This window comes from Littorina saxatilis, linkage group LG3 (genome assembly GCF_037325665.1).
Source record: "Littorina saxatilis isolate snail1 linkage group LG3, US_GU_Lsax_2.0, whole genome shotgun sequence".
NCBI classification, from domain to species: domain Eukaryota; kingdom Metazoa; phylum Mollusca; class Gastropoda; order Littorinimorpha; family Littorinidae; genus Littorina; species Littorina saxatilis.
The window spans coordinates 32687810-32705336 of record NC_090247.1 but is presented as its reverse complement, the minus strand read 5'-3'; the positions used below and the strand labels follow the sequence as shown (position 1 = coordinate 32705336).

The following is a 17527-nucleotide window of genomic DNA, read 5'->3' as shown; positions in this document are numbered from 1 at the left end:
AGAGAGGGAGAGTCAGAGATAGAGAGAGAGAGAGAGAGAGCAGAGAGGGAGAGAGAGATAGAGAGGGAGAGAAAGATAGATAGAGAGGGAGAGAAAGATAGAGAGAGAGAGAGAGATAGAGAGGGAGAGAGAGAGAGAAAGAGAGAGAGAGACTAAGAGACTAAGAGAGAGTGCGTGCGTGTGTGTGCGGTTAATGCGACAGTGAGTGCGTACGTGTGTGTGCGCGCGCGCGCGCGCGCGTGTGTGTGTGTGTGTGTGCGTGCGTTCGTGTGTGTGTGTTTGTGTGCCAAATTTTGAAGTAAACGCAAAAAAAAGAAGAAATGATTTAAAAATCAATATCCATTTGCGGAAAAAGTGCCTTTTAAAGCGAACGACCTTTGGAACTATAGAATTTCTCCCGTGTGAGCTGCAGCACTAGTTTTTCACCTGCGAAACCAAGGTCAGTCTTGCAATGTGTATGAGTACAGCTTTGAAAAAGGGCTTTTAAAGCCCCTGTCCGCCAAAACGCGTCGTCCGATTGTCTGGCCACGCAAAAATAAATTATTTGAAAATTGCTAGCTCTTTACGTAGGGCACCTAGGATGTTCTCAAGCGGTGAGTGTTTAAACGAACGGGTGTTTGTACTGCGTGTAAAAGCCTGACAGTGATGGTTTACGGAGGCTGACTGTGCCTTTAACATCAAATATTGCACAGCTTTCACTTTATGCGGTCGTCTGCACTATACGCTCTGTTGGTCGTTGCTTTGTTGTGCTTCAGACGTAAGTGCACCTCGACGCGTCGGCGACAGAGGACACATTTTCATATGAAAAGAAGGCGAAAGAATACTCTTTTCACCTGTACATTAACATGCATCACAAAATGCTATAGCATAAGCTGAGACGGTTTTCACTTTGACATGATTTCACACAAAGCGTGTGTGTGTGTCATTACATGGTTATACACATGGTTTCGGTCTCCTGCGAGTGTAGTGCGCACACCTTCGATTATAGTGCGCAAACTTCACTTCAGATTTAGTCCCTTGTCCATACACTGATGTGAAAGGCGACAGAGTTAGGCCTCTGCGTTGGTCTTACGGGTGAAGATAAATGTTTTGGCTGAAAACGAAATCCATGAAGTGCAGCTATTGCAAAGGAAAGTGTAGCGTGTCTTTTCTAAAGGTATCAATCACCCTGCTAACACATGCACGACTCATTTTTGTTTCCCTTCAATGTCATTTTTGAGGACCGTATCCTGTGTGTTCTTATTTTTGTGTTCTTTCTTTCTTTCTTTCTTTCCTTCTTCCTTCCTACCTTCCTTTCTTCTTTCTTTCATTCTTTCTCATTCTTTCTCTTTCTTTCTTTCTTACTTTTGTTCTTTCTTTCATTATGCACGTCTTTTCCACAATTCTTATGTCTGCGTGCCTTTCTCGATATTTCTTTGTTCTGTCTCTTAGAACTTTCACACATTTTTCTCTCTCTGTAACTTATACCCTGTTTGTTACATTTTTTCGGTGGTTATGTGCAGTTTTCTTTGTATCTGTCTTGATCTGATCGGCCACATAATATTCTTTAGTACTTTTGAGCTTTCCTCTCCCTGCCTGTCTTGTCTGTCCGTCTGTCTGTCTGTATATCTGTCTGAGTGTCTGTCTGTCTGTCTGTCTGCCTGCATTTCTTTCTCTGTCCCTTACTTTTGTTCTTTCTCTCTGGTCGTGTGTCTGTTTTTACATTTAGTCAAGTTTCGACTAAATGTTTTAACATAGAGGGACCGGCACGGTTGGCCTAGTGGTAAGGCGTCCGCCCCGTGATCGGGAGGTCGTGGGTTCGAACCCCGGCCGGGTCATATCTAAGACTTTAAAATTGACAATCTAGTGGCTGCTCCGCCTGGCGTCTGGCATTATGGGGTTAGTGCTAGGACTGGTTGGTCCGGTGTCAGAATAATGTGACTGGGTGAGACATGAAGCCTGTGCTGCGACTTATGTCTTGTGTGGGGCGCACGTTATATGTCAAAGCAGCACCGCCCTGATATGGCCCTTCGTGGTCGGCTGAGCGTTAAGCAAACAAACAAACATAGAGGGGGAATCTAAACGAGAGTCGTGGTGTGTGTGTGTGTGTGTGTGTGTGTAGAGCGATTCAGAAAAAAACTACTGGACCGATTTTTATGAAACTTGACATGAGAGTTCCAGGGTATGATATCCTTAGACATTTTTGTTTTGTTTTTCGTTTTTCGATAAATGTCTTTGATGACGTCATATCCGGCTTTTTTTGTGAAAGTTGAGGCACTGTCACACTTTCATTTTTCAATAAGATTGATTGAAATTTTGGCCAAGCATTTTTTCACAAAGCCCGAACTATGGGATTGCATTACAGCTTGGAAGCTTTCAAAATTAATTGATGAATTTGGTCATTAAAAATTAGAAAATTCTAATTAAAATTAAGATTTTAATAATCGATCCCAAATTGACTTTGTCTTATTATTTATCATTTCCTAATTCCAAAAACATATAGATAAACTATATTTTGATTAAAAACAAGCTCAACAAATTAAAGATATGAATATTCTAATTAAAATTAAAAGTTCAGAAATCGAGTTAAAAATAATTTTTTCTTATTCTTAATCATTTCCTGATTCTGAAAACATAGTAGTAATTTCGCTTAACGCGACTTGTTTGTTTTTGTCATGTCAGTCTCTCTGTATACCTGTCTGTTTTTTTCTAGTTCTTTTCGGTTCTGTTTTCTTTTTGTGTGTGCTTCATTTCTTATTCTTTTTGTTGTTGTGGGAGGGTGGACGGGGGGGGGGGGGGGGTGGTGGTGTCATTAGTCAGTTTTAACTTCTTCTCATCTTTACTCCTCGTTGTAAGCTGTTGTGTCAACAATCTACACGTGATGTGGGTTAGGTACTTAGGATCCACACTCGGCTTAAAACGGCCCATTTCTTGGTTGGATAAGAAGATGGAAACTCGAGTTTTTGGGTGTGTCGCTGTGTTTATATAAGCGTGGGTGAGGGGGTGGAAGTTGGGGAATAGTTGCTCAGCATAAAAGAAAGTGGGTGTGTGGGATGGGTGGGAGAGGTATGTGGTCTATGAATGACAGTTGACTGCTTTGTCAGGTGAGAGTTGAAAAGGAATATATACGAACTAAACACTACTGCGTGAGCACGCATGTACGTGATCACAGCGTGAAAGGCAGGCGGAACATAGAATTGGGATTAATAAGACCACTCAGCAATCACAGGCAGACATACAGAGAGAGAGAGAGAGAGAGAGAGAGAGAGAGAGAGAGAGAGAGAGAGAGACACAGAGACACAGAGACAGAGACAGAGACAGAGAGACAGAGACAGACAGACAAGAACAAGAACAAGAACAATTCTTTATTTAACGAGGGTAATAGAGTAAGCAGTGATCTGCTTTTTTACATCTGGCCCTCGCCCTAAAGAGGGACTAGTCTAAAATTGCTAAAGAATAAGCAAGTAAAGAAAACTACTGCTACATGATTAAAATAAAATGAAAGTAAGAACATATCATCAATTTACATACAGACAGACAGACAGACAGACAGACAGACAGACAGACAGACAGACTGACAGACAGAGAGACACAGACACAGACACAGACACAGATAGTCAGACAGAGAGACAGACAGACATGCAGACAGACATTTATGGACGTCCAGACACACAGAAACACAGAAACACACAGACATCCGGATACACACCCTGACACACCCACACGCACGAACACACACACATATCCACACAGACACAGACACACAGACATACACACACTGTGTGTTTCTGTGTGTCTGTGTCTGTGGGCACACACCCACACACGCACGCACGTACGCACGCACGCACGTGCACACACACACACACACACACACACACACACACACACACACACACACTCACACACTACAATCATTGATTTTGAATGAGATTGAAAATGTGCTGCCAAAGTTCGCTGACCTCTCTGTGATTAACAGAAAGTATACAAACAGACCGTACATGTTTTCTCCTCTGTGGAGTGCAAGAGTATCCTGTATACCTAGTAAACGGTCTTTTTTTGTTGACCGCAAAAAAGAACTTGTCCTTGGGATGACGCGACAGAACATTACACTCCACAAGATCTCGCGTTCTCTCTTCTCACTTACTGACTCCAGTATCCTGTTGCAGGATCTTGTTACGTACGCTTGGTACGTAACACTATCCTCTTTTTAACTTGCAATGTGTGTGTGTGTGTGTGTGTGTGTGTGTGTGTGTGTGTGTATTTGTGTGTGTGTGTGTGTGTGTGTGTATTTGTGTGTGTGTGTGTGTGTGTGTGTATTTGTGTGTGTGTGTGTGAGTGTGTGTGTGTGTGTGTGTGTGTGTGTGTGTGTGTGTGTGTGTGTGTGTGTGTGTGTGTGTGTGTGTGTGTGTGTGTGTGTGTGTGACCGCAAAACGAACATACTTTGGTCTTCGTTGCTGTTGTGTTTGTGACAAACATTCCATTACATTACATAGTGACATTTTTACCCTTTCTCCCAAATTGGAACCAGGCTAATTAAGGTTGAACTGTAAACCTGTACCAGCCTACTCCAACCCTTTTTTTGCCCACTGAAATTGAAGAATGAAACACAATACCGTACACAGTTTCTGGCTCAAAGGGATACCACCCTGTCGGAGTAAATTTGTTGTTGGTGTTTCATGTCCCTTTAACCTACTAGTTGGCTATATCGGACACCTACCATCCGGGTAATACCAAAAAACCAACAAAAAAAACAAACAAACAAACAAACACGATTTTAAACGAAGACTAGCCACCGCGATTGCCATAAAGTCGCTGAGTCATGTTTGCTTACAAAAGGAGATAAGATAAAGTAGATTGATATCACATAAGATCAAAACAGAATAGAATTTTAAACTAAAATAAGTTAGAATACAAACAAACAAAATAGAATAACAAAAAATAGATTAAGAAAAATATAAAAGACAAGTCGCGTAAGGCGAAAATACAACATTTAGTCAAGTAGCTGTCGAACTCACAGAATGAAACTGAACGCAATGCCGTTTTTCAGCAAGACCGTATGCTCGTAGCATCGTCAGTCGACCGCTCATGGCAAAGGCAGTGAAATTGACAAGAAAAGCGGGGTAGTAGTTGTGCTAAGAAGGATAGCACGCTTTTCTGTACCTCTCTTTGTTTTAACTTTCTGAGCGTGTTTTTAATCCAAACATATCATATCTATATGTTTTTGGAATCAGGAACCGACAAGGAATAAGATGAAAGTGTTTTTAAATTGATTTCGACAGCCTGCCAAACGGTTGTGTGACGTGTCCAGTGTGTTGGCGAAGTGTCTTGTGCTTGTCACTTCTCGCTTTCAGCCCTCACCGCTGGCTAGCACCGTCTGTCCTTTTTAGGACAATGCGAAAAGAGAGCAGAATGCGTCAGTCTCTCCTGCCAGTACAATAACCTCTCCACAACAAGCCCTATGTAGTGCCTCCATCGCGGCGACAGGCGTAAACTGGGTACCGCAAGGCCCCAGGCTAGACTACAAGGACTCGGAGGAGGTTGGCCCCTAGACGTGCGGCATGCGGGCCCACCGGTGTGTGGAAACGCCCAGGTGCCCACGAACCAACCTCCAGCTATGGGTCAAATAGCCGGGCAGGATTTGGACAATTTAATTTTGATAATAATTTTTATATATTTAATTTTCAGAGCTTGTTTTTAATCCAAATATAACATATTTATATGTTTTTGGAATCAGAAAATGATGGAGAATAAGATGAACGTAAATTTGTATCGTTTTATAAATTTTTATTTTTTTTTACAATTTTCCGATTTTTAATGACCAAAGTCATTAATTAATTTTTAAGCCACCAAGCTGAAATGCAATACCGAAGTCCGGGCTTCGTCGAAGATTACTTGGCCAAAATTTCAACCAATTTGGTTGAAAAATGAGGGCGTGACAGTGCCGCCTCAACTTTCACGAAAAGCCGGATATGACGTCATCAAAGACATTTATAAAAAAAATGAAAAACACGTTCAGGGATATCAATCCCAGGAACTCTCATGTAAAATTTCATAAAGATCGGTCCAGTAGTTTGGTCTGAATCGCTCTACACACACACACAGACAGACAGACAGACAGACAGACAGACACACACACATACACCACGACCCTCGTCTCGATTCCCCCCTCTACGTTAAAATATTTAGTCAAAACTTGACTAAATATAAAAATCAGAATGAGATACAATGAACTGAAGTTGATCAATAAAAATAAAAAATAAAATACCTCAGCTATGTTCAGTGTTGTAATAAGCGCGTTTAAAAAAAAATCTTCTTATATTTACAAATGTCAATTGCAAGGGTCGAAAGGATAACTAAAAAAACCCGATATGGTGTCTAGTGAATGCATGATCTGTGTGTTTGTGTGTTTGTATGTTTGTGTGTGTGTGTGTATGTGTGTGTGTGTGTATGTGTGTGTGTGTGTGTGTGTGTGTGTGCGTGTGTGTGTGCGCGTGTGTGTGTATGTGTGTGTGTGTGTGCGTGTGTGTGTGTATGTGTGTGTGTGTGTGTGCGCGCGCGTAGGTGCCTGCCTGTGTGTGTGCGTACGTACGTGCGTGCATGCGAGCGTGTGTGCTTGCGTGCGGCCGCGCGTGTGTGCGTGCGTGCGTGCTCGCGTGCGTGCGTTTATGTGCCCGCCCCTACATCGTGAAAAGGGTGTGTAGATACGACTAACTTTCAAACCACCAAACTATTTTTCACCTGACAATGCACCTGGTATAACCTCAACTAATGTCAGCAATAACAGGGAAGCTATTTAAAGTGTAATGGAAATCTCTTTTACTTTTCTAGAATTGAACAGATAAATGAGTTTAACAATGATTGAACTTGTGCTGACCCAAAATCACAGGTGATTGTGTTTTGTTTTTTGTTTTTGTGGGGGGTTCAATTATAGTTTGTTAAAACTTTCTTTGCTTTCTAAATGTCTTTTTTCCCCCAATCAACGAGAGTGTACAGAGAACAATGACAGATGTCGGCCGTCAGTAGCCTACTACATTTATAACAAAAGTAAACATAAACTGCGCAAGTTTTCACTCAGAATTGCCCGGTATTTTATGTAGGCCTACAAGTAGAATTTTATCTATAAGTAGAATAAAGTTTCACTCAAAACACCTTTCAACCCCCCCCCCCCCCCCCCCACACACACACACACACACACACAATAAACAATGAAAAACGAAAAACTGCAGCGTTTGTTTCTGTCTTACTTCAACTAAATCAGTTTGTGAAAACTCAAACGGCACTTAAATAAAGTTAAACAGGGAAGAAAGTTTGGCCGAGGTGGAGTTAGGTCGAATTTCAAACTTGCACTCCGTTTAATGGGGAGGTAAAGTTTGACAGGCTTCATGCACCACCGTTTGTATTCAAGCACACTATGGTTTCGGTTCTTGCTGATGAATATTTAATCTGTAATCTTGCAAACAAAAGTGTTCTTGTTGAGAATAGAAGCGACATTCAGAAAGAAAGAGAAGGGAAAATTGCTGTATATGCTTATATGTCAAGACAATCGTCATGAATGCTACTGTATTTTTTTTACTCCAACGTGCTACCATCTATGAGGCGCACCCACTCATTATCTGTCTCGCACGTGCGCACGCACGCACTCACACACACACACACACGCGCGCACGCATGCACGCACACACACACACACGCACGCACGCACGCACACACACACACACGCACACACACACACACGCACGAACACACACAAACACATACACACACACACACACACACACAGAGGCAGACAGGCGTGCAGCCACTACATAAGTCTCTCTCTCTCTCTCTCTCTCTCTCTCTCTCTCTCTCTCTCTCTCTCTCCCCGTCACTCTCTCTCTCTCACTCACTCTCTCTGTCTTTCTCTCTACGAGTATAAATATAATAAATCGTTCCCTATCTCTCTCTTTCTGACCCTCTCTCTCTCTCTCTCTCTCTCTCTCTCTCTCTCTCTCTCTCTCTCTCTCTCTCTCTCTCCCTCCCTCTCTCTTTCTCCCTTTCTCTCTCTCTCTCTCTCTCTCTCTCTCTCTCTCTCTCTCTCTCTCTCTCTCTCTGTAGGGCGGGGACGTAGCTCAGTTGGTAGCGCGCTGGCTGGCTTTGTAGCCAGTTGGTCGCTATCAGCGTGGGTTCGATCCCCACGTTCGGCGAGAGATTTATTTCTCGGAGTCAACTTTGTGCAGACTCTCTTCGGTGTCCGAACACCCCCGTGTGCACACATGCGCACGAAAAAGATCCCACGTTCACAGCGAAAGTCTCAGGGCTTGGAAAACACGAAGACACGCATGCATCATCTCTCGTCTCTGATTATCATGATCGTTTTTGGATACTTTGACGAGACAAACCCAATGCTGGTGTGTCGAAGAAGACAGCCACAGCGGGCTTGTTCGAATCAAAGTATCACCATATCTTCAGCGTATTACCAATACCTGTCCCACTATAGACCAGTTGGTCTAAGAGGACGTTAAACCCTAATAGTCAGTCAGTCTCTCTGTGTGTCTCTCTCTCTCTCTCTGTCTCTGTCTCTGTGTCTGTCTGTCTGTCTGTCTGTCTGTCTGTCTGTCTGTCTGTCTGTCTCTCTCTCTCTCTCTCTCTCTCTCTCTCTCTCTCTCTCTCACAGACACAGAATACTCGCCCCACACCCATCACATGCTCTTCGACCAGCATACACTTTGTACTCTTTATATCTCTATGTCTTTAATGTTTGTATCATTTGATAATGTTGCAGAACCAAGGGTACTGGAGTCACAGACATGCTACGGTTCAGGCAACTGTTCTCTCCACACACTGGACTGTGGTGCCAGCCATCGTCTGGCAATCCTGCAGGCCTCCTACGGGTTCCAGCCCACGGAGGTCCACCAAAGATGTCAGGGTGAGGGGGGCTTACAGAACTGCACTCAACAATGCTGCAGGTAATAAACAGACTACCTCCCTTTTACGACCGATATTTTTGAACAGTTTCAAGGTCGTTCAGTGGTGGGAGGATTTACTGCACCACTGATGAACGCTGCCAATGGGCAATGCTCTAAAATAATTATGCCTGGGTTGTTATCAGCTGTGGAAGAGTTGTGCCCCTTTTAAACGGCGAAGCAAACACACACCGCTGGTTAATAGAAGCAAGCGATCTTGATGTCATAGTGAATAATTAAATCCGATGTGTTTGTTATGCCCTTTTTGTCTCGAAAAATACACCTATCAGAGCTTAATATTCGCTGCTGTTCCGCCATAAACTTTTCAGTGGCCACGCGTGTTTGCCTCTCTGTTTGGAAGGGGACACAATTCTTCCACATCCTGTACAAACCCTAACTCAGTTATTTTCTAAATTCGTCTGTTTTTCTAAATTACTCTCCCAATGTTTTTGTTTTAAGTTTAAACTTTGCGTAGTGCTCGTATCTTTTATTGCAAGCAAATAAGGCCAGTCGTATAGTCGTAACATGTTTTCAAGATTGAAAGTCGCGTGTTTGTTTAACACTTCTTATTGCCTGAGATGAAATGGAAAGTGGTAAACTGCACCAGTTGGCGATTTCTTTCCTGGTATCTTCACGTGAAAACCGGACAATTGTGGTTATAACACTATCCTAGGTGAATCTTCTGATATTTGTTAAAATCTCTTAGCAGAGCAAACGAGAGAGAGAGAGAAAAAGGTGTCCCTTCACAGATAGTCCTTTTGGGGAAATCAGACCCTCCTCGGACGGGACCAAGATTTCAAAGAGAAGCTAACACCCAGAGGGGAGAGCGTATCAACATAGTCCAGAGGAGGACCATTGTTTTACTACCGTGACCAGACACGTGTTTCGACACTTCTTCTTCTTCTTCTTCTGCGTTCGTGGGCTGAAACTCCCACGTACACTCGTGTTTTTTGTGCACGAGTGGAATTTTACGTGTATGACCGTTTTTTACCCCGCCATTTAGGCAGCCATACGCCGTTTTCGGAGGAAGCATGCTGGGTATTTTCGTGTTTCTATAACCCACCGAACTCTGACATGGATTACAGGATCTTTTTCGTGCGCACTTTGTCTTGTGCTTGCGTGTACACACGGGGGTGTTCGGACACCGAGGAGAGTCTGCACACAAAGTTGACTCTGAGAAATAAATCTCTCGCCGAACGTGGGGACGAACTCACGCTGAAAGCGGCCAACTGGATACAAATCCAGCGCGCTACAGCCTGAGCTACATCCCCGCCCCGTTTCGACACTAATGTGTCTCATCAGTGGTCTGATGGTGGAAATGGCGAGAGTTGTCAACCCATGGTATCCAAACATGTATAGGGTGTGTCTATATATATACGCTTAACCCCGGCCGGGTCATACCTAAGACTTTAGAATTGGCAATCTGGTGGCTGCTCCGCCTGGCGTCTGGCATTATGGCGTTAGTGCTGGGACTGGTTGGTCCGGTGTCAGAATAATGTGACTGGGTGAGACATGAAGCCTGTGCTGCGACTTCTGTCTTGTGTGTGGCGCACGTTAAATGTCAAAGCAGCACCGCCCTGATATGGCCCTTCGTGGTCGGCTGGGCGTTAAGCAAACAAACAAACAAATACTACGCTTAATCAGAAACAGTAACTCATCAAAGTCTTAAGATAACACAAATTCCGGATCCGCAAACTGCCCGTCAGACATTATTTTCTCAGCATTAAATTTCCCCTATGCCTACATTGACATAAACTACAAGATAACGGCAAGGATACATATGGAACCAGTGTTTATTAACATGGTTTTACCTGGTCTGGAGAATGACCCATCTACGTATTTTCAAATATTCTGCAACACGTGACATGTAACCCAAATACAACATGTGTCCAAACAATGCCGTTTCTTATGTTAAAACGCAGCGCTAGCCACCGTCGATTTTAATCAACCAATCTTCTTGTGTTATCTCCAGACAATTTTATCTCTCGATCTCCCAGCTCCAATCCATAGCTCCTCTCTCGCCCCTCACTTCACTTCAGCCCTATCCCTCCCACCTTTCTTTCCGTCAGACTCATGACCTTTGAATCATGATTTTGCTTCATTTCGCGTGAACTCAAAGTGACCAAGAAATTACATAACAATCGACGAAGACAATCCTCCAGCTTTCTTGTTCTCACTCTCTCTCCAAATGCCCTCTGGCGTTGTCAGTTGTCACCTCAAAGTTTATTTTCGGCGAAGCCATTTCGTTTATTTAGTACATGTACAGGCACGCTATTCATAGGGATTTATCATACTGGAGAGCTTTTTATTTTAATTTTTTTTAAATTTTGTGTGTGTGTATAGAGTCGAGTTCTGTTGGTTCCAGGTATTGCTTTATTCAGTAGTTTTCGGTGTCACATTTTTACGGGTTTAGATCTCCAGATACTAGAATCATAACCTAGCAAGATCTGCCTTATAATATGAATTCGCTCTGGAAAGTTACATTTTTTTCTACAAATGATCCGAAACGGCCTGAAAGATGTCGATAATATTCCCAACAATGAGATATAGGCTTACCTTGGTGTCTGTCACCTTTCCCCGAAGCGGGCGAAATAGGTTTTGCAAATCTCACACAACGCACCAAGCATTGCTCAGAGTGCCGCTAATTTTTGGAATGTGCCAGGGTGGAAGGATGCTCTCACTACAGCGTCACTAACCGGTGTAACACGAAATTTTTACTCCACGAAAAATTTACTCCGGAGTAAATATTTCGTACGAAATTCTTACTCCGAGTACACTTTTCGTACGAGAAAAGAACTCCCCAAGGCACGAAAAAATTACTCCCTCCACGACATTTTTACTCCCCATTTTTTTCACTTCCAGTAAAAATCTCGTACGCAAAAATGTGATGCGGGCGAAGGGATAATGCCAATAAATGATCTCGCGCAAACGAATGTCGCGCTACCCTCCTTCCACCCCTTCCACCACCAAGACTAACAGGGGACAAGGGAGTAAAAATTTCGTACACCTGGCATGGGAAGTTAAATTGCTCGTGTTGGGGTGAAGTAATTTATTCGTTATTTATTCGTCAGGGGAGTAACATTTTTGTACGAAATTTTTACTCGGAACTCACCTGTCTTGGGGAGTAATTTTCTCGTGCAATGGGGGAGTGCTTTTTTCGTAAAGGGAGTAACTTTTTCGTACGAAATGTTTACTCCGGAGTAAAAATCTCGTGGGAGTAATTTTCTCGTGTTACACCGGTCGTTTTGCCTGGGACGCATCCACCGGACAAAATTAATTATATTTTTTAAAGAGGTCAGGGTTTTTAACACAAATAAAGCAAAAAACGACTCAAAAAGAAGCTGAGATTGTAATAGACCTACATTTGACCGTGATACGTCTAGAATGAGAATAGTTTTTAAAGATTAGGCCGAGAGCAAAACAGAGAATAAGATCAATGCTGAATCGGTCTCTCATATCCCCATTGGTTCTCGGGGCAAACCACACACACACACACACGAACACACACACACACACACACACACACACACACACACACACACTGCCAAACGGTTTTCGATAATATTTATTAAGACAAGCATGTTATTTGAATTAGTATGTATGTGTGTGTGTGTGTGTGTGTGTGTGTGTGTGTGTGTGTGTGTGTGTGTGTGTGTGTGTGTGTGTGTGTGTGTTTCGTAGGATGTGTATGTATTCGGTTTTGCCGTTGTTTTTACCCACGTACATTTTAACAATGTACTTTCATGATATTAGCCTCAGCTCTCGTCTTCTGCCACATGTTTTCATCACATTTCCGTTCTTGGTTCCACGTTATCTTTCTTCCAAAATTCATACTTTCTTCAACTATTCTTTTTACAGTTACAATTCGTCAACTGACTGCAGACAGGAGTTCAGCGAAGACAACCTGCAACGGGTACAAGCAGAGTGCTCTCACAACCAGTCATGTCAAATCGGTTCGCAGAGGGGAGACAACACTATTTGTGATCCAGTAACAAGAGCGGTTACCTCCACCTACTCTATTTTGAAGGCTGTTTGCGTTCCTGGTAAATTTCTCAACTGATTTGGGTTTGATTTGAATGGGTTGATTGATTAATTTATGTATAGACTGGTTGACTGTTAACTTCGCAACAACAACAAAAAGAAAGAAGAAAAAAAGAGAATAATTTTCTACAAAGCATTGGTGGAAGGAGCTACAGTCTTCGGTAAAATCTGTTTTGCGCATTTGCTGCATGGTCTTGCTCCAACTCACATGACTGCTTTGTGACCCCCAACTGAGACATGCACCCCCTATGCCAAACAGTCAACAGACCTTGTGTCTATGCATCCAAGTCACCCGGACCACGGCTGGCAACTCGTGATCAAAACATACGTGAACATGCTTTTGCAATGAAATAAGCCCAGATTAAAAAAATTAAAAAAAATTAAAAAAACGTTCAGCAACTTTTACAATTATATATGAAGAAGATGCTAAAAAAGTTCCAAACTGCGACTTTTTTTCTTATTGTTTGAACCTTTTAAACTATCCTGTAAAGTGCGCACCAGGAACGATAATCTTCTTGATTTACCTGAACACGAGTATCATGGCTATGATCATTCTGATTACATCGCTCAACGGCTGTTGCCAATTATCTCTCTGACCGGACGCGAAAGTCCTACGCGAATCTATTAAAACAAGTTATCTCCCATATGTTGTTTGCGAGCCGTGTTCGCGAGACGAAAATAATTGCAGATTGGCCGACTTCGACAGTGATCTCCGTTCTGTTCTTCACAGTTATGATAAAGACATCGTTCTAAGGTCAAAACAAGTCGAAATTTTGGGACTGCTGCCGGAAGGAGACCGTAATATATGGTTGCATCACTACAGAAAAAATCGTCTGCTTTAGCGAACGCCGAAACCAAACGGTTGATTATCACGTGACACTTTTGCCATATTTAGAGTTGTTTGCACAGTAAATACAGCCGCAAAAAAATAGCTCCCTTGAAACTGTCTTACAAATCAATTCCTTTGTAATTTAAAAATTACACAACACCATGAAAAATCATTATCGACGATCGCGAATCTGCTTATATCAATAATACATTACAAAAAGCTCTAAATATGTAAAAAAAAAATCGGTTTCCTTGCCAGACAAGGAAACTCAAGGCATCCTGTCAGGGAGAGAATGAGCCGAACTCATTTTGACTTGAAGTCAGGATGGGCTATGATCTGAAAGAAAATTCTTACCCTGTATAGAAAACCGCCAGTCTGTTAAATGTTTATAAACTGTCTATGTTTAAGGATGCTCCTGAGTCTTATTTCTTAGAAAGCCATGCAGAACAGGTATGTAAAGGTGTGCATATTGGTTTACATAATGGGAAGGATGGTATGTCTGTACTTTTATCACATTGTTGTCACTTTGTGCTTTTTACAGATGATGTTACGATCGATCCTTGTGCGGATACAACAACCTCCGGAAACATGATGTCTCTGTACTACACGCAACCATCCAAAGACAACTGCTACTGCCGCATCGACACCACCACCACCACCACCGGCAACAACAATAACGACAACACTGTCCAAATAACTGCCTACGATGTTCAGGCTTCGACCAGAGGATGGTCTGCAGAAGTAACGGACATCGGGGGTGTCAGGGTGGTGAGATACGAGGGTGCAGCGATGGTGTTTCCTGCCAAGTCTGTGAGGACATCATCCTTGCCTCTCACTGTGGCCTTCGCTTTGAGTGATACTGCCATGCCTCAGCGGGTGTGGTTGGGTTTTCAAGGTAAGAAGAAGACAAACAAACAAACAAACAAACAAAAAACAACAGACACACAGACACACACACACACACATGAACACACACACACACACACACAAACACACACTGACACACACACACATGCACGCACGCACGCACGCACTCACGCACAGTTGCACGCACGCGCGCACACACACACACACACACACACACACACACACACACACACACACACACACACACACGCACATGATCTTATTAACAAAAAGAAATTTACATTGTTTGTGTGTAAGGGCGGGTGTGAACAGCTCGCTTTCGCTCGCAGTTCAATATTTAAAAAACCAAACTCGTGTAAATCTGGTACGACACAGCAAGCCATGTAGTATTCTCTATAAAACACATTAATAACATAGTGTAATTATAATATGATATCATAAAAACTGATTCGCTTGCTCTGTCACGTTGTTCCAGGAACGTCGACGTCTTTCACCCTTAGGTGCGGCCAGAATGCACGAGACTATGAAGCTTCCTTGAGTACAAGTACGTTGATTGTTGTCACTCTCTCCCTTTCCTCTGTGTGTGTGTGTGTGTGTGTGTGTGTGTGTTTGTGTTTGTGTGTTTGTGTGTGAGTGTTTGTGTGTGTGTGTGTGTGTGTGTGTGTGTGTGTGTGTGTGTGCGTGCGCCCGCGCGTGTGTGTGTGTGTGTGTGCGTGTGTGTGTTTGTATGTTAGCGTGGGCGTGTGTGTGTGTCTTAACTATGTACTTGCCAAAGATTGCATCGATGCAGCAGACGTGTTCCAAGTGGTGTGTGAGTGTGTGTGTGTGTGTGTGTGTGTGTGTGTGTGTGTGTCTGTCTGTCTGTCTGTCTGTCTGTATGTCAGTGTGTACACGCGTGGTAATGATTGCAGGCACGGTCAAGTCAACAACAAAAAGCAGCAGGAACGTGGTCAGTGAGTCACCGGTCAGTGACAAGCAGGACACGGATGACGAAGGTCAGTGCGTGTGGACAATTTCCCACAGTCAGCGTGTTGCGTTAACCAGGAATTGGCGGTAATGTACCAACACTATAACACGGTCAAACCGAACAATCAGAACACCCTTTGATTGCATTTGACAGTTTTTACTCTTCCAAAAAAATTGATTGCTTTTTACATTTAGTCAAGTTTTGACTAAATGTTTTAACGTAGAGGGGGGAATCGAGACGAGGGTCGTGGTGTATGTGCGTGTGTGTGTCTGTGTGTCTGGAGCGATTCAGACTAAACTACTGGACCGATCTTTATGAAATTTGACATGAGAGTTCCTGGGTATGAAATCCCCGAACGTTTTTTTCATTTTTTTGATAAATGTCTTTGATGACGTCATATCCGGCTTTTCGTGAAAGTTGAGGCGGCACTGTCACGCCCTCATTTTTCAACCAAATTGGTTGAAATTTTGGTCAAGTAATCTTCGACGAAGCCCGGACTTCGGTATTGCATTTCAGCTTGGTGGCTTAAAAATTAATTGATGACTTTGGTCATTAAAAATCTGAAAATTGTAAAAAAAAAATTTTTTTATAAAACGATCCAAATTTACGTTCATCTTATTCTCCATCATTTTCTGATTCCAAAAACATATACATATGTTATATTTGGATTAAAAACAAGCTCTGAAAATTAAATATATAAAAATTATTATCAAAATTAAATTGTCGAAATCAATTTAAAAACACTTTCATCTTATTCCTTGTTGGTTCTTGATTCCAAAAACATATAGATATGATATGTTTGGATTAAAAACACGCTCAGAAAGTTAAAACAAAGAGAGGTACAGAAAAGCGTGCTATCCTTCTTAGCGCAACTATATACTACCCCGCTCTTCTTGTCAATTTCACTGCCTTTGCCATGAGCGGTCGACTGACGATGCTACGAGTATACGGTCTTGCTCAAAAATGGCATTGCGTTCAGTTTCATTCTGTGAGTTCGACAGCTACTTGACTAAATGTTGTATTTTCGCCTTACGCGACTTGTTTTTTGTTATTGCAAAAGTTGACTAGTTGTCGTGACTGAGTAAGTGCCGCACTCATTAACTGCTCTTGTGGGCAAAATTAAAGCCAGTTTTAAACAACAGGGGACGTTGGAAACAACGACACAACGACTACGAGGATGATATTGATGATTTCGATGTAGACAATTACAACAATGACGATGACATCGAGAATCATAATGATGACAATGATAACAACTCAACGACAGTGATGACGACGATCAAGATGATAACAGACCATAATGATGACAGACACGATAAGAGTGATTCGGAGAAGGAAAAGGGGGTTGGTGCTGACGACGATGACGATAATGTAGATGATGATGAAGACGATGACGATGATGATGACGACTACCACGACGACGACAACGACGACAACGACGACGATGATGGCGATGAAATAAATGCCAATGAATTGTTTATTCAATTACAGATACAACGGACATCATTGTGTACGCTGCAGTAACGCTGTTCTCTCTGATCGTTGGTGCCTTTCTCTACGTGTTTGTCAAAAAGATTCGCAAAAAGTAAGTTGAAAGACATAAGATTAATCAGTGCTCCGCAAACTGTGCGTACCTGCATCCTGTACGCACTAGAAGTTGAAAACGCGTACCAGAAATTCATCAAGAGGGTCCCGGGCCGGACGCACTAAACCTAAAAAGAGCGGGTCCCGGGACGCACTAAATATCCGTTATTGTGCGTGTGTGTGTGTGTGTGTGTGTGTGTGTGTGTGTGTGTGTGTGTGTGTGTGTGTGTGTGTGTGTGTGTGTGTGTGTGTGTTGTTTTGTTTTGTTTTATGTTGTGTTGTTTTGTTTTGTTTTGTGTTGTGTTGTGTTGTGTTGTG

At 42.6% G+C, this 17527-nt stretch overlaps 1 protein-coding gene across 1 annotated transcript in view; it reads left to right on the top strand.

Moving 5' to 3' along the window:
- Positions 1 to 17527, top strand: part of LOC138962179 (uncharacterized) — a 62095-nt gene that overhangs the window by 36785 nt on the left and 7783 nt on the right. Inside the window, exons 2-7 of the mRNA XM_070333904.1 lie at positions 8741 to 8924; positions 12780 to 12964; positions 14333 to 14686; positions 15134 to 15202; positions 15570 to 15653; positions 17117 to 17210. Coding sequence (XP_070190005.1) covers positions 8741 to 8924; positions 12780 to 12964; positions 14333 to 14686; positions 15134 to 15202; positions 15570 to 15653; positions 17117 to 17210 — 970 coding nt within the window. The remainder of the gene's footprint in view (positions 1 to 8740; positions 8925 to 12779; positions 12965 to 14332; positions 14687 to 15133; positions 15203 to 15569; positions 15654 to 17116; positions 17211 to 17527) is intronic.